Raw genomic sequence first — 18,241 nt, 5'->3', positions numbered from 1 at the left:
TGGTGATGCTCCAATCATTTAGATTTTTCTTTATGGACTCTTCCCATGTCAAGATCGGTCTACCCCGAGCTCTCTTGACATTAATAGCATGATTTAGCCGGCCGCTATGCACTGGGACTTCTGGAGGCATGTGCTGAATATGCCCAAACCATCTCAGGCGATGTTGGACAAGCTTCTCTTCAATAGACGCTACCCCAACTCTATCTCGTATATCATCATTTCGGATTCGCTCCTTCCTTGTGTGGCCACACATCCATCTCAACATGCGCATCTCTACACACCTAGCTGTTGCACATGTTGCCTTTTAGTTGGCTAACACTCAGCGCCATACAACATTGCGGGTCAAACCGTCGTCCTATAAAACTTGCCTTTTAGCTTTTGTGCCACCCTCTTGTCATAGAGAATGCCAGAAGCTTGGCGCCAATTCATCCATTCGGCTTTAATTCGATGGTTCACATCTTTATCAATATCCCCATCCTTCTGCAACATTGACCTAAATAATGAAAGGTGTCCTTCTGAGGTACCACCTTCCCATTGAGGCTAACACCCCCTCCTCCTCGTGCTTAGTAGTATTGAAAGCGCACCTCATGTACTCGATCTTAGTCCTACTAAGTTTAAAACCTTTCGATTCCAAGGTTTGCCTCCATGACTCCAACTTCCTGTTGACCCCCGTCCGACTATTATAGACTAGCACCACATCGTCCGCAAAGAGCATACACCATGGTATATCTCCTTGTATATCCCTTGTGACCTCATCCATCACCAAGGAAAAAAATATAAGGCCTCAAAGATGCCCCCTGATGCAGTCCTATCTTAATCGGGTAGTCATCGGTGTCGCCATCACTTGTTCGAACACTTGTCACAACATTATCGTACATGTCCTTGATGAGGGTAATGTACTTTGCTGGGAATTCGTGTTTCTCCAAGGCCCACCACATAACATTAGGTTGTATCTTATCATAGTCCTTCTCCAAGTCAATGAACACCATATGCAAGTCCTTCTTTTGCTCCCTATATCTCTCCATAAGTTGTCATACCAAGAAAACGGTTTCCATGGTCGACCTCCCAGGCATGAAACCAAACTGATTTTTTGTCACGCTTGTCATTCTTCTTAAGCGGTGCTCAATGACTCTCTCCCATAGCTTCATTTTATGGCTCAATAATTTAATTTCACAGTAATTAGTACAACTCTGAACATCCCCCTTGTTCTTAAAGATTGGTACTGATATACCCCATCTCCATTCTTCTGGCATCTTGTTTGCCCGAAAAATGAGATTGAAAAGTTTGGTTAGCCATACTATCTCTCTGTCCCCGAGGCCTCTCCACACCTCAATGGGGATACAATCAGGGCCCATCGCCTTGCCTCCTTTCTTCCTCTTTAAAGCCTCCTTGACCTCCGAATCCTGGATTCGCCGCACAAAACGCCTGCTAGTATCATTAAAGGAGTCGTCCAAATCAATGGTAGAGCTCTCACTCTGCCCATTGAACAGCTTGTCAAAGTACTTATGCCATCTATGCTTAATCTCCTCGTTCTTTACCTGAAGTTTCTCTGCTCTGTCCTTGATGCACTTGATTTGGTCAGCATCCCTCATCTTACTCTCTTGGATCTTGGCCATCTTATAGATGTCCCTTTCGCCTTCCTTCATGTCTAACCGTTGGTAGAGGTCCTCATACGCCCGACCCCTTGCTTCACTCACAGCTCGCTTTGCGGCCTTCTTTGCCATCTTGTACTTCTCTATGTTGTCTACACTCCTATCCAGATATAGGCGTATGAAACAATCTTTCTTCTCCTTAATTGCCTTTTGGACATCATCGTTCCACCACCAGGTATCTTTAGCTTCTCTTCTACTTCCCCTCGACACTCCAAACTCCTCTGAGTCCACCTTACGAATGCAAGTCGCCATCTTCAACCACATGTTGTCTGCATCACCTCCTTACTCCCAAGGGCCCTCCTTAATGACCCTCTCTTTAAACATCCGAGCTACCTCCCCCTTGAGCTTCCACCACTTCGTTCTAGCGACTTTGGCACGCTTGTCCCGCTGGACACGAATCCGAAAGTGGAAGTCAGCAACCACAAGCTTATGCTGAGGGACAACACTCTCTCCAGGTATCACCTTACAGTCTAGGCATGCACGCGTGTCTTCTCTTCTTGAGAGGATGAAATCAAACTGGCTAGAGTGTTGCCCACTACAGTAAGTCACTAGATGTGATTCTCTCTTCTTAAAGAGGGTGTTAGCTATGATCATGTTGTAGGCTAGCGCAAAGCTTAAGACGTCTTCTCCTTCTTGATTCCTAATGCCATAGCCAAATCCCCCATGCACCCCTTCAAAACTTGTGTTAGATGTGCCCATGTGGCCATTGAGGTCTCCTCCTATGAAGAGCCTCTCGCCAATCGGTACACTCCTAACCATGTCCTCCAAGTCTTCCCGGAACTTCCTCTTGGTGTTCTCATTGTGGCCTACTTATGGGGCATACACACTGATAACATTGAGAACTAAGTCCCCAACTACCAGCTTGACCAGGATAATCCGGTCCCCTCGTCTCTTGACGTCTACCACTCCACACTTGATGCTCTTGCTGATCAAGATGCCTACTCCATTTCTGTTTGCAACTGTCCTCGTGTACCACAGCTTGAAGCCGGTACCCTCCACCTCCTTCACCTTCTATCCCCTTCATTTGGTCTCTTCGACGCAAAGGATATCAACGCCTCTCCTCACCGTTGTATCAACTACCTTCCGAAGCTTACCTGTCAGAGACCCTACGTTCCAGCTACCTAAGGGAATCCTCCTAGGCTCGGCTAGCTTCCTTACCCTCCGCACTCTTCGAGTCAAATGAGAAGACCCTTGCTCATTTTCCACTACACCCAGGAGCCGATGTAGTGCGCCACTAAGGATGCGACGACCCGATCCTTGCTCACTTGCGACCGTATCCAGATCACGATACGGCGCGCCACCTCGGGGATGATGGCCCGGCCCTTGCCCATTTTCCACCACACCCGGGTTCCGATGTGGCGCGTCGCTGAGAGGGTTACGCCCCAAACAAAATGGTATTTTCTTCACCAGAAGATAAAGAGTCAAATTGCTATGGTCACATGGCAACTTTAAAAAAAGAAATGAAGCATGGTCACATGGTGAATTAAGAATTTTTTTTGCTATTGTGGTCATAGCAATTATAGGATACTTTGTACTAGACACATGGCAATTTAGCAAATTTGTTGTTTTCCTAATAAAAAATCATGGCAAATTTGCTATGGGAACACATGTAAACTTGCCATCATAAAAAATTACCGTGAGAGCAACCAAAAAACTACCATGCATTAACATTTGACATGGCTGTAAAATTTCCTCTCAAAGCGTAGATGTTGCACACGACAGTTACAAAATAAAATGCACGTAGCATTTTTAGAACAAAATTGTTACTATATCACCTATACACGCATGGAATTTTTTTACTCCCATAACATAAGATGTAAATATATCGGTTATAATATCTTATGATATGGGAAGGAAGGAGTATGTTTCTCTGCCATGGCATCTATACATACAATATAGTTATAGCTCGTATTTTTTTCACCAGAAGATAAAGAGTCAAATGGTATTTTTTTTTCACCAGAAGATAAAGAGTCAAATGCGGCGATGATGGTTCAACAAATAAGCAGTTTCATGTGACTGTTCGGAGATAAAAGGAAAATCATGGACATAAGTTATGCTGTATGTTGGGTGGGTATAAAAAATATGGCATTTCTTACAAATATCCAATGTGTCACACTGGTATGCGGTACAACTGCACGCTTCATGACTCATTCAAGGGCACAGCTGCTCTCTCCCAAAAGAGAAGAAAATGAAAGAAAAAAAAAACAAAGCTGCTACACACAAGAGTAAACAAAATGTTTTGCCCCTTATAGTTTCTTTGCCGCTCTTAAACGAACGAAGCTGTGTAATATGTACTAGAAGGGGGTAACGGAGCAGTAGGCATTATTTCTTCTGGGCGTTAGTCGTGACGAGTCTGCTAGCTAGAGGGTGTAGGCGACGATTGCTGGTAACGGTTGAGGTCATCCCAGACCAAGTGCTCGACCTCCTCCCACGACGTTGCGGTCCGCAGTTCCTTCCACAGCCCGAATATAGCCGCCAGCACATTGTCCTCATGCAGCATGCAGTAGCACCTGTAATGTAAGAGCACCGCACATCAGAGCCAAACATGTTTCTCCCTCCCTTGGGAGACCGACCGATTGACAAACCAACAAGGATCACTGATCATTCCAAGATAGAGCGCAGAGAAAGATAGAACGGGGATGATGTGGACTGCTCTGATTTATTTATGTATGTATGTACTTACATCGCGCGATATGATGCAGTGCTGAACTTCGAATTTCGCACCGACTTGTAGATATCGTTGTTTGATTTCCCTCTTAAGAAAGGAAGTTGATAGCTTCTTAGGTACTCCCTGAGAAGATCAATATCACCACGAAAAACATCCAGGTGCAGCGGAATCAAGTCACACAGAGGATCACCTGTTATGACAAACAGTATTTGATCGCAATCAAATTAAGATCAAAGAAATATAAACTTTGTTTTTACATTCTAACAGAAGTTTTCACAGTGCAGACTGGTAGATATGAGCAGCTCAATTTAAGCATTTTTACAGATACACGAGTAGCTAGCCCATCTTCGGTTTCAGATGCCAGTGATAAATTACGCAAACTATTTCTTTAAATGTTCCCACGATGATAACTTGAAAAGTGTCAGATTTCCAGGAAACAAACTAAACTGGCTGCTTACCAATGGACAGATCACTGAAGTCAATGATATTAATTGCATCCAGTTTCTCCAGATCTATGTCACCAGTGCTTTTGGCATCAGTGAGGGACCTTTGAGTAAGAATGTTATCGTCCATGATATCTGAATGTATCCAAGAAGGGAATGTGTACACCGAGTCACCATCATCATCCTGATTGTTCAATCATACCATTAAACCCAAAGTTCGACCTAGGATGCATATAAAGAAGACAAAATTGAAAATTTACCTTAACAAACTTGATTAGAGAGCTCATATCAGGAGGGAGATATTCTTCAGCCTTCTCAATTAAAACTGTTGGGACAGTACCCCCCCTTCACAAATATGTAAACAATGTTGAGGTATGGAATTTTATATCAATATAATATTGTGGTAGGCTTGCAGCATTTTGGCTAAAACAAGTCAATACCGTATCAATGCATAGCCATTGCAATTTATATTTTGCTAATGTTAAAATATTAAAAAGAATAAATAATGTAACGGTTATTTATTGAATGCCTGCCTCTACAATGTTTTTGGAACTCAAGTACACTTTAGTAGAGGATTTCAAATTGCAAGTGAACCATTCTATAGTTTGACAATATATTCTTAATCACTTTACGTCAATTGTGGACACAAAATTGACTTGCAGACCCACAATTTTCTGGATAAAATAAAACTGAGCAACAAAATGTCCTGTTTTAGTAAAACTCATAAAATCTATGCTGAACAGACCTGCTTTAGAAGATTTTCACTTACCAGTTAGCTAGGTGCTTCTTTATATTATTCCTTCTTCCGTTTAGAATAGAAATTACTTGTTTCCATTCAGGTGGATCACTGTCTTTCACATTATTTTCTTCAGGTTTGGGTAACGATTCCCCATCTGGAAGGGGTAATAAATGGATATTTCGCATTTGAACTCCCAAGGATGATGCAAGATTCAAAAGGTCAGCCTTGGACAATGTATCACGGCTAAGAAAAATGAAGAGCACACTAAGCACATATTTACATAATTAATTAAGTAATTATTCCCATTTTTACTTGAGAAATGAATAAAACTTACACGCGAGCAAAGATTTCCCCTTTGCATTTTCTGGTAACCATGTAAGGCCAAATAGGTTTGTTTGAACATTCAGTGGAACTATCCATTCCAAACTGTTGTTTGCTCCATAATCCAAGAGGAAAACAGCTGTTTGCATAAGAAAGCTTCAGAGGATAGTATTTAGCCAAAACATCTGGCATTCCTTTTCCATCCCATGGGACTGTTCTGTAGATGCCATTTTCGTACACAAGATATCCACTTGCAATGATCTCAGGGATGTGGTTGATCAAAGGCGAGCCAACTTTTCGCAGAAGATCATAGAACTCAAGCTGCATCAGGAAAGTGATCAATATCATGAGTGTTGCATTCAATGTTATTAAGTTGCAGAACCAATGAAACAATACCTCTGTGCCTAAACCATGGGCAGAATAACCCAGGCCTCCTTCAGCATAGATTTTAATCACATTGTCAGAGACAATGAAGACCTGAAAAATGGTGGTACAGGTTATATTCACAATATGACACTAACTGGCATCATAAAATATATCTTAGAATCTCATATATGTTTAATGTCTTGGCGCCGGCGCACAGCAGTGGGCAATTATGTATATCTATAAATCTTCTCAAGTCGGAACCAACCTTGCAAGGTTGAAACCACAGATGCAGTAACGAGTAAACCAGGATATTCTATAACAATCAATTTTTGTGAGTGATAACCCTAACATGTGGAGTAAGTATTTCGAATTAACATAAATTACATGATACTAACACGCCAGAATTGTTTATTGACAGTTCTAAATATGAGACAGCCAGTAAAAGTAATTGCATACTTACTGGGTTGCTACCTGTGCCAACAGGAAGCTTCTCATCTTCTGATGGTGGTGGTAAACTATGGCATGCACTTATTTCTTCTAAGCATGCATACCATTTGTCCACACTTATTGCTAGGCATGCACCCTACAGAAACACACATATATTGGCACAAGAAACAAAACATTATCAAGAAATAGATACATAAATCACATGGTAATTTCACATAAAAATTGACAAAGTGAAATTTTATGTAAATGATGGAACAAAGATCACCTTCCATATTAGTCCTCTCAGTTCAGGTTTAAGAACCCATAGCCTTCGCAGCCATTCTCTTGCTTCTCTCTGGCCAATTGGATTAGTAGGACTCCAGACAGAAGTGTAGTGATCTTTTTCTTTCTCAAGGAATTGGGATAAGAAACCTATATCATACGAGAAAACTTGGTTCTCCAAACTTTCATGGACGTCTGAGAACTCAAATGAAGCACACTGATTTGCACTGTTTGAAGCTCTTACGGACCCTGAACCTTTCAGTCTTTTTTCTGTACGGGTCATGTCATTGTTGCTCCATGTACTCATTGTTCCAGGTGGATGATTTTCAATATCTCTAATAGGTTTCCCAGGAACAGCAAGTAAGCCAGCACGACAAACTCCTTTGTGACAGTGACCAGGTGCCATGTCTAGACAAACATGCTCAAAATTTGATTGATTGACAAAGTTTTGTGTAACTGCAACTGTAGTCTCAAGATTTAAAACACAATGCCACCATCCACTAGGAACAAATATTGTCTCTCCTGGTAATTGTGTGCATTCCAGTGGCTTCTCATGTTCAGCAAGATGAGGATAGATATCAAGCCACCACTGCAAACGATCAAAAATAATATGAAATTATATGGGGGTAAAGTTTGGAGGAGAGCAAAAACAGTAATTAATACCTGCAAAGACGTTGGAGTCTCAATGTCAACATCACCATCTTCATCACTTACATGTACTGTGACACCACCAGGGACTCTTCCTGGAGGATACAGTGCCCATCTAAGAAATATAAGGTGGACATCATTAGTGAAAACTCAAATTCTTGCCCCTTCCAAATTTTCAGCATTGTACAACATGGGACTATCAGCTTTAAAAGGTCAAGAGGAGTACAAGTTCAGGTTGTATAGCATATCCTCGCACCATTCACTGTATAGGGTTGCGGTTTTTAAGTTTCAATTTAAAATACAAAGCATGCACCCAAGTTGAATCACATCTTTCTATTGCCTTCGGCTATATTCTGTCTCTGTTCAACATATATGAATATGAGTAAGATTCTCGCACATGATTCTCTCTCATTCCCAAGACATTAACTATGGACATCCTGACTAAATTTGTCTATCCTTAATTCAACTCGCCCAATTGGCTGATTATTTGTGCGAAACTGCTTATTCACATCAGATTTTAAAATAAGCAACACACAGAACAGCAACCACAAGCTGCACCAAAATAGAAGCACCGCAATGACCTTAAAGAGCCAATAGGAAAGAAATTTTGCACATGATCTGTGAACGTTTATTTAACTGCTACTAGCTTTCAAATTTACAATTACATGGTGAATACCACAGATTGAGTACACTATCCAGTAAATACACACACATATATAAAACACATGATCCAACCTTTTTCGGCCACAAAGAAGAGTATTCCATGCACTGGTTAATCCTGGATCAACATGCCAAGAGGCACCTGATCTTTCTGGTCCAATAATAAGCCATCTGAAAGCAGGTCTTTGTTCATAATCGAGGACACCAAAAAGATCTTCTTGAAATAAATGAGGGACTCTGTAATCTTCCAATAGTGCTGGTGTTGTTTCTCCAAACTGCAACAATTTTCTGAACTAAGTTTCTTTTTATTTTCATGACTTTAGTGGTAAATGAAATGAAGTGGTGATTACCTTATCATCAAATATATAAAGAGGGTCTTCGTCATGCTGGAGTTCCATGTAAGAAACATAGTCTTTCAGTTTCATTATTATCTTCTTAGGGCTTCTTTGTGATATCCTAAATGTAACTTCACCATAATCATGCACCAGTTGCTGCATTGTCCATTTAGTCCTTGCTGGCCAGGTTTCAGCCAGTTTACCAAGCAAAACCTAGTTGTGCAATATCATCGATATGATTTCAGAAAAAAATCATTGCAAAACAATAATGTAGAAAATCCACATGTTGTAAATCTGATTTAAAAGCAAAATATAATCAATTCTTACTGGGATTTTTCCATCATACTGAGAATGGAAATGATCCAAAGAAATGTCATCCTTTCTTTCCACGTGTCCATTGTCAAAGGAATAACTACTCAAAGTGGTAAAACATCTATACCACCTCCTGTATAAGTACATTGAGTTGAATCCTGCATGAAAAATAAGTATGAATGGGGAGATAAACAAGGCAAACAGAAAAAATATAAAATAGATGTACCATACCATCAAAATGACGAGTCTTCTGCTCAAGCTCACTATTTTCGAAGCAAAGACTAAGCCTGGAAATGAAGCGATCAGTGTCCAACATTTTCAGTCAACTTACGGTTATTTTCAAATACAGAATGTAACACGACAAGATAGAATGGTCATATACCTAGACAACGTTGTTTTCTTCCAAGAACCTTTGTACTCAAGATGACCACCAACGGAAAGGTATTTACTCATCCAGAGAGGTTCCTCGTTGCAAAGTATGTACATGACACTGCAAAGTGCAAAATGATTTAACATACTACTCCGTCCTACTACCGTTTTAAGGTAGAAACACAAACATGACGGATGTTCTTAGCTCATGATCCCTAGATAATGACAATGTCAAACATCAGGAACTACTCCCTCTGGTCCTCTAAAACCTGCCGTTTTAGGCACGAACACCGTCTTCAAAATACAATTTTGACTATGGCTACAGTACATGGGGGACAAGATTGTGTGAACCGGTGACTCATCTTTAATTTGATGGCCAATGTGGTTTGGAGGAATTAGTTACTCTCTCCGTTCACAAATATAAAATGTTTTGGATATTTCAACATGGACTACAAACCGACTGAAATGAATGAACAAACACAATAAAACATGTCTATATACATCCGATTTACAAAAAGTTAGAACATCTTATATTTGTGAATGGAGGGAATATTACTGTTCTATAGACTGGCTAATCCTTGTTTAATAACTAATTTATTCATGTGACCAATCAATTGGCACATATCCCAAAAACACTGTTAGAAGATCTATGATACCGAGCGTAGGTGCGGGTGCACCATACGTTCTGAGCAATATTTTCGCTCGTATAATCCTTCCCCAGACCCCACCTGATGTGGGAGCTTAGCACTGGGTCTGTCCTTTTTCATAAAAAGAAACATATTGTTAGGAATAAGCAACTTGTATTCCCATGAGGCCATAGGCCGGTATATATACATGTACAGGTGGTGGACTATATGCAGGAAACCCCTTATATATTGGGATAAATACAAAAGGGTACATTACTTATATTATAACTCTAACACCCCCCGTCAAACTCATGGTGGATGAACAACACTGAGTTTGGAGAGATAAAAGCCATGTTGTGCTCTAGTCTGGGCCTTCGTCAGGAAATCCACCAACTGTAACTCGGAAGGCACATACTGAAGAGCAACAACCTGATCCTGCACAGCAGCGCGCACATAGAAAGCATCAACATCAATATGCTTGCTGAGCTCATGCTTCACAGGATCGCGCGCAATTCTAATAGCACCTGTACTGTCAGATAAGAGCAGAGTCGGTGTAGTGACAGAAACACCAAAATCCTGAAGTAACCACCGTAACCAAGTCACCTCTGCCGTCAAAAGAGCCATCGCTCGCAACTCAGCCTCTGCACTTGAATGGGAAACTGCAATTTGTTTCTTCGTCTTCCAGGCAATGAGAGAACCACCAAGAAAAACACAGTAAGCAGAAAGTGAACGGTGATCTGAAGTATCACTAGCCCACGTAGCATCCGAATAGGCCTGAAGCTGTAAAGAACTGGAGCGAGGAAAGAATAGACGGTGAGAGATCGTGCCCCGAAGATATGGAGAACACGGAGGAGATGACTATAGTGAACCGATGTGGGAGCAGAGACGAACTGACTCAGAATATGAACCGGATAAGAGATATCCGGACGAGTGACAGCTAGATAAACAAGATTGCCAACAAGATGACGATAACGCGTCGGGTCAGGCAGGGGATCACCATCAGTAGGAGCTCCATAGGAGTCTCAACAATGCGCTCATCAGTAAGAGCAGCACGAGCAAGAAGATCCTGGATATACTTTTCCTGGGATATAAAAAAGACATCAGAGATAGAAGAGACTTCAATCCCAAGAAAGTAGCGAAGAAGTCCAAGATCAGACATAAGGAACTGCTCACTAAGGCGGGCCTTGACAAAGGCAATATACTCGGGGTCATCCCCCGTGATGACCATGTCATCAACATAGAGAAGAAGAAGAGTCCGACCACGAGGAGAAAGGTGAATAAACAATGCTGGATCATGAACACTGGCTGAAAAACCAGCGGCAGTCACCACAGAGGCAAAACGCTCAAACTAAGCGCGAGGGACTTGCTTAAGGCCATAGAGAGAGCGACGAAGACGACATACCATGTCATCAGGAACAGAATACCCAGGTGGTGGCTGCATGTATACCTCCTCACGCATCTCACCATTAAGAAAAGCATTCTTAACATCAAGCTGAGAGATAGACCAGTGGCGTGTAGAGGCCACGGCAAGAAGTGTACGAACAATGGTCATATGAGCCACAGGAGCAAAAGTCTCATCATAATCACGACCATGCTCCTGTTGAAAACCACGAGCCACAAGACGAGCTTTGTGACGCTCAAGAGAACCATCGGAGCGAGTCTTAACTTTGTAGACCCACTTACAAGTGATGGGACGGACTCCGGGAGGAAGGGAAACAAGATCCCACGTACCAGTGCATTCGAGAGCAGCAATCTCCTCTGCCATCGCAAACTGCCATTCAGGATGAACAACAGTCTGATGATAGGTAGTTGGCTCAAGAACAGCAACACCAGCGGTGGAAAATCCAAAGCGATCAACAGGCGAACGAGGACAAGAACGCAAGCCATAAGTAGGCTGAGACGAGGATGACGACACATCCACAGAGGCATCCACAGAACGTGAACGACGAGTGTAACACTGAGAAAAAGATGGAACAATGGAAGGAGGAATCGCCAAGGTAGAATCAGGGAGTGGCGACGAAGAAGTCACCGGAGATGAAGGTGTAGAATCCGGTGACATGCTAGACGAGGAGACCGTGGAAGATGGTGGCGACAAATCGACTGGAGGTGGAGAAGCAGAGGGAGCAGAACGAATAGGCAAAGGCTCGACGGGTGTGATAGGTGTGTCAGGAAAAGTGAGGAAAGAGATATCCTCCACTGAAAAGGTCGAGGAAGATGGGCGTGGGTAGAAGGGACGAGACTCATCAAAAGTCACATCCCAAGAGATACGCATCCGACGACCGATAGGATCCCAACAACGATAGCCCTTATGCTAATCACTATAGCCTAAGAAGACACACTCAATAGACTGAGCGGTCAGTTTGGTGCATTCACGGAGGGCAAGAAGAACATAGCAAACACAACCAAACAAGCAAAGCATCGAATAATCGGGAGAACGATCAAAAAGACGCTCGAAAGGAACACTACCCTGTAGAGCAGCGGAAGGCTGGAGATTGATGAGATAGGTGGAGGTGGAGACGGCCTCAGCCCAAAAATGAGGTGGGAGAGAGGCAGCAATCATCAATGCACGAGCCGTCTCAAGAAGATGACGATGCTTGCGCTCAGCCACGCCATTCTGAGCGTGAGCACCAGGACAAGAGAATTGAGAGAGAGTCCCCTGCTCAGCAAGAACACCACGCAACATCTTAGAGATATACTCGCCAGCGGAGTCAGCACGAAACACACGAATGGGAGAAGAGAACTGAGTATGAGCCATGGCAGCAAAACGCTTATAAATGGACAACACCTCACTACGAGAAGTCATGAAATAAAGCCATGTGTAACGAGAGAAGTCATCTATGAAAATAATATAGTATTTATGACCCCCTTTCGAAGCAAAGGGAGCCGGGCCCCATACAACGGAATGAACTAAATCAAAAGGACGCTTAGACACTGACTCACTATGTGGATATGGTAACTGAATCTGCTTACCAAGACGACAACCCTGACACTCTAAAGAGGCATCTCCTGAGACAGACCCCAGAAGACCTCGACGAACTAACGATGACAAACGAGAACCACACATATGACCAAGTCGATGATGCCACTGCTGGAAGGAACCAGTAGCCGAGGCGACCAAAGCAGAAGAACTGGCGATAGAGTGGGCAGCGGAAGGAACATGAAGCCAGTCCAACTCCCAAAGACCCTCAGAATCACGGCGGCGAGGACCAGCCCCAGCCAGAGTGTGCGTGCGACGGTCCTGGACAGAACAAGAGTCAAGGTCAAGGATGACACGACAACCAGAATCAGCAAGTTGACCAGCGGAAAATAGATTCATGGTAAGTCGAGGAACATGAGCAACATCAGGAAAAGAATAAGAAGGAGTGATAAGATTGCCTCTACTAACGATAGAAAGGGGAGTACCATCAGCGGTGAGGACATGAACAGGAGAATCAAGCGATCGAAGAGAGGACAGAGTGGAAGAATTAGAAGACATATGAAAGGAAGCTCCAGAGTCCAGAACCCATGGGGATGTACCTGACTGTGTAGAAGGTGGTTGCTCAATGCGGGAAGTCTCAGTCACAGAACCAGCAGTACCCGTCGAGGAGGAACCCGAAGCAGCGAGCAGACGCTTAAGTCTCAGAATATCCTGCTCGGTCAAAGCGATGGCTGAAGCTGTCGAGGTAGATGACGAGGTCTCTGTAGATGATGATTGCGGCTTGCGCAAGTGTTTCTTCTTCGTGTAGCAGTTGGACTCAATATGACCATCATTGTTGCAGTAGCCACAATGTGGACGGGGGCGACCTAAGCCTCCAGAAGGAGTGGGCAAGAGCGGCGGAGCACTCAAGCGAGAAGGGGTCGGCGTAGCAGGTGGCGTAGAAGTAGCCCGAGCAGCGAGCACCGAGGGAACCTCCAGCAAACCAGCACCACGTAAGCGAGTCTCCTCAGCACGAATCTCAGAAAGCGCCTCCATGAAAGAGATACGGCCACGAGCAAACAACTGAGCAGGCCGGGGCTCAAACTCCTTACGGAGCCAAGACAAGAACTCGTAGACGCGATGAAACTCCAAATCGGCCTGGACAGCCTGGCAACAGGGGCAAGTACGACAACCAGCACTGCGGAGAGAATCAAGCTGGCGCCAGATAGCAGAACTCTGTGCATAGAAGTCATCAACAGTAGAGTCACCCTGCTGAAGAGCATGCTCCTGAGGGACCATAGAGAGGTATAAGGCATCACCCGAGGGCTCATAGTGCTGACGAAGGCGAGTCCAAATCTCAAACACAGTAGGAAGGCCCAGAAACTCAGAGGCAAACCGAGGCAGAACGCTAGCAGTGAGAACAGCTGCAGCACGAGCATCATCATCAAGCCACTGGGTGTAAGCAGACAGAGCACCATGATACGTCTGAAGAGCCTCCTCATAAGCCAAAACCTTCTCATCATAAGCACTCACAGCAGCCTCATCAGCAAGCTTAGCCGCATCTTTTGCGGCCTGAGGAGCATCCGCAGGAAGAGCCGGTGGGGTCGGCGGAGTGGGAGCCACAGGAGGAACCGGACATGGCGGACAACAGACTTCGCCAGAAAGAAAACCCCATAGACGGATGCCACGCATGTGAATGCGCATGAAGCCAATGAACTCAGTGTAGTTAGTGCCATCAAAGATCACCGGACAACGAGGAACAACAACGTAGCCGGATGCAGCAGACATTTTTTTTTGGGAATCACAGTCAACGCACAACGTCCGTGTCTGAAACGCGTTCGCGTCGAGAGTCGTCGATCTGGCAATGGGGTGTTCTGGATCGACCTGGCAATGGGGTGTTCTGGATTAGGAGCCGCCGCGAGACCTGGAGCCGCCGCGAGACTGGATCATGAGCCGCCGCGAGTTGGGATGGGGCGGCGCCTCGATCTGGATCAGGAGCCGCCGCGAGTTCTGGAGCCGCCGCGAGACCTGGATCAGGAGCCGCGAGACCTGGAGCCGCCGCGAGACTGGAGCCGCTGCAAGACTTGGAACCGCCGCGAGTTAGAGCGGGGACAAGATCCGATCGAAGCAGCGGTCAGGGCGGGGCGAGATCGAGGCAGCAGTCGAGGCGGGGCGAGATCGAGGCAGCAGTCGAGGCGGGGCGAGATCCAGGCAGTCGGGGCTCCCCCCAGCGGTAGAAGAAGGGGCGCTCTCCAGCAAGGAAGAAGAGACAGGAGCGGCGGCGGCAGTGCAAGGAATTAGATCGGGAGGAGCACGAGTTGCGCGTGCTAAGAAAACCTAGGCTCTAATACCATGTTAGGAATAAGCAACTTGTATTCCCATGAGGCCATAGGCCGGTATATATAAATGTACAGGTGGTGGACTATATGCAGAAAACCCCTTATATATTGGGATAAATACAAAAGGGTACATGACTTATATTATAACTCTAACACATATGAGGGAAGAAAGCCTGACATACATAAATGAACATGGGCAGTTTTGATCTTTGACCATTGAGCTGATCCAAATGTCCCACATGCAAGTTTCACTGAAATTCTCAGGAAACATATAACTGGGTCTCATTTATGCACATTAAAACCTTCTGTCATTTAAAAAAAAAAACTGGCCTCCCATGGATGATCCTTTCTCCCAGAAGCTCATACCATCATACCGACGCCGTATGTGTCATTTGGCCCATAGTAACGCTCACAAACGACCATAACCAAACAAAATTCAGAATCACGCATGGCTAGCTAGTCCACTTGGGTTGAGTGATCACCATTAAAATAAAAAAAAAAAAACCTCAGAATCCACATTTCTTAGCTAATGCATGGAAGTAACTGCAAAGCAGATGAGAAAAGAACAGAAGGGGGAGACAGAGAGAGAGGCGGCGACCTGCTGACGCATGCGAGGCGTCCGATGTCGGTGGGCTGGAGGAGGTCGACGATGGCGCAGAGTAGCTCGTCGGGGAGCACGGCCAGGCCGCCCAGCGCGGCGTCCCTCCGGTCGTTCCCCGCCGATTCCATCGCCGGCGACCGGGCCGGATCGGTGGGCTTGCTGGGTTTGGGTGCGTGCGGGGAGGGAATTGCGCGTTGTGGAGTTGAGGCGGGATGGACACGGACCACGTGACCACGCGGTGGGCCGGAGGAATTTATTTATAGTGGCTAGCTTTTTGAAAAGCGTGGACGCGTATTGGATTCGTTGATGCGGCCTGTCGAGCAAAATTTCGTGTTTTGAACTTAGAGCATCAGCATGTAAATGGTGCTCGCACGGTCCCAACTAGTTAGCTAGTGCTTCTTTAGAACCTCTCAGTAATTGCTTCCACGCGCCGTCACGTATCGTGTTTTAAGGGTTTTCTTCATATTTTTATTTTAGTTTTTGCACATATTTTCGGCTTTTTAAACTAGAGTTTTTTAGATTTTTTTTCACACAAACGTGTCTTTTGGAAAGAGAAAAAACACGTTTTCTATTATTTTTTTTCGCAAGAGGCATGGTTTTGCTGTCGCGAGAGGCACAGTCGTGCATCTCTAAAAGGGAAAAAACGTGTTTTCTGCTTTCTCTTTTTTCCGCGAGAGACACGGTTTTGATTCAGCGGGAGACACGGCCGTGCCTCTCGGAAAGGGAAAAAACGTGTTTTCTGCTTTCTTTTTTTTTTTCTCCGAGAGGCACGGTTTTGCTTCCGCGAGAGGCACGGTTTTGCTGTCGCGAGAGGCATAGTCGTCCCTCTGGAAAAGGAAAAAAATGTGTTTTCTGCTTTCTCTTTTTTCCGCAAGAGACACGGTTTTGATTCCGCGAGAGGCACAGCCGTGCCTCTCGGAAAGGAAAAAAAAACGTGTTTTCTGCTTTCTTTTTTTTCTCCGAGAGGCACGGTTTTGCTTCCGCGATAGGCACGGTTTTGCTATCGCGAGTGCCTCTCAGAAAGGGAAAAAAACGTGTTTTCTACTTTATCTTTTTTCCGTGAGAGGCATGGTTTTGCTTCCACGAGAGGCACGGGTTTGCTATCGCGGAGGCACGGCCGTGCTTCTTGGAAAGGAAAAAAAACGTGTTTTCTGATCTCTCTTTTTTTCCGTGAGAGGCACGGTTTTTGCTTCCGCGAGAGGCACGGTTTTGCTGTTGCGAGAGGCATGGTCGTGCATCTTCGGAAAGGGAAAAAATGCCGGTTTTTTCGTCTTGTTTTTTTCGTGAAAAAAAAGTTTGTTAAAACCTATCAACATGGGATCTAGTTTTGAAGATCTCGACGCAAGAAACCAAACGGTGAAAACAGTTCAAGATTTGAACGCACGATTTAAGAGATAAAACGTTTTGAAAATACGGATCTACGAGAAAAGGAAAAATTACAACAAGTGGCACGCATGTAGTGTTGGGGAACGTTGCATGGGAAACAAAAAATTTCCTACGCACACGAAGACCTATCATGGTGATGTTCATCTACGAGAGGGAGATCGGATCCACATACCCTTGTAGATCGCTAAGCGGGAAGCGTTAAGAAATGCGGTTCATGTAGTGGTACAGCTTCATGATTCAAATCATCGTCGTCCCACGATCCGTCCCGATCTAGCATCGAACGGATGACACCTCCGCGTTCAGCACAAGTACAACTCGATGACGATCTCCGCCTTCTTGATCCAGCAAGAGAGACGGGGAAGTAGATGAGTTCTCCGACAGCGTGACAGTGCGCCGGTGATGGTGATGATCTATTCCAGCATTGCTCCGCCCGAGCTCCGCAGAAATCCGATCTAGAGGTAGAACTACGAGGTATAGGTTTGAGTTGCACGTGGCAAAGTTGTGTCTAAAAAACCCTAAAACCACCAGTATATATAGGAGGAGGGAAGGGGCTAGCCTTGGGGCTCAAGGGAGCCCCAAGGGCACCGAACGAGAGAGGAGGAGGTGGACTACCACCCCAATTCGGTTTGGGGAAGGAGGAGTCCCCTCATTCCTTCCCACCTCCCCTTTTTTTCTTTCCTTTGGTTTTTCTCCTTGTGGCACCATAGCCCACTTGGGCTGGTCTCACCAGCTCACTAAGGGCTGGTGCGCCATCCTAGGGCTATTGGGCTAACTCCCGGGTGGGAGGGCCCCTCCCGGTGAATACCCGGAACCCATTCGTCACTCCCGGTACACTTCCGGTAATGTCCGAAATCTTTCCGGTGACCAAATGAAACCATCCTATATATCAATCTTCATTTCCGGACCATTCCGAAAACCCTCGTGGCGTCTGTGATCTCATCCGGGACTCCGAACAACCTTCGGTCACCAACACCTATAACTCAACTATACTAAAACGTCATTGAACCTTAAGTGTGCAGACCTTACGGGTTCGAGAACTATGCAGACATGACCCGAGACACTCCACGGTTAATATCCAATAGCGGGACCTGGATGTCCATATTGGATCCTACATATTCTACGAAGATCTTATCGGTTGAACCTCTGTGCCAAGGATTAATATAATCCCGTAT

The 18,241-nt window shown here is 44.9% G+C and overlaps 1 protein-coding gene across 1 annotated transcript; it reads right to left on the bottom strand.

Annotated features, from left to right (window-relative positions):
* Positions 1-3,679: 3,679 nt before the first annotated feature.
* On the bottom strand, positions 3,680-15,922 carry LOC123395713 (F-box protein At1g78280-like). Its single transcript, XM_045090741.1, has 16 exons — positions 15,681-15,922; positions 9,235-9,342; positions 9,084-9,139; positions 8,868-9,010; positions 8,556-8,753; positions 8,281-8,480; positions 7,561-7,660; positions 6,902-7,486; positions 6,650-6,772; positions 6,220-6,300; positions 5,837-6,144; positions 5,533-5,745; positions 5,024-5,108; positions 4,779-4,947; positions 4,336-4,510; positions 3,680-4,162 (listed from the first exon to the last, which is right to left on the bottom strand). Exons 1-16 carry the CDS (start codon positions 15,809-15,811, stop codon positions 4,009-4,011), a joined length of 2,829 nt encoding a protein of 942 aa, XP_044946676.1. The 5' UTR covers positions 15,812-15,922; the 3' UTR covers positions 3,680-4,008.
* Between the last annotated feature and the right edge of the window lie 2,319 nt (positions 15,923-18,241).

This window comes from Hordeum vulgare, chromosome 5H, assembly GCF_904849725.1.
Source record: "Hordeum vulgare subsp. vulgare chromosome 5H, MorexV3_pseudomolecules_assembly, whole genome shotgun sequence".
NCBI lineage: Eukaryota > Viridiplantae > Streptophyta > Magnoliopsida > Poales > Poaceae > Hordeum > Hordeum vulgare.
Note: the sequence above shows the minus strand (reverse complement) of the source record. Positions and strands in the feature narration are given on the sequence as shown.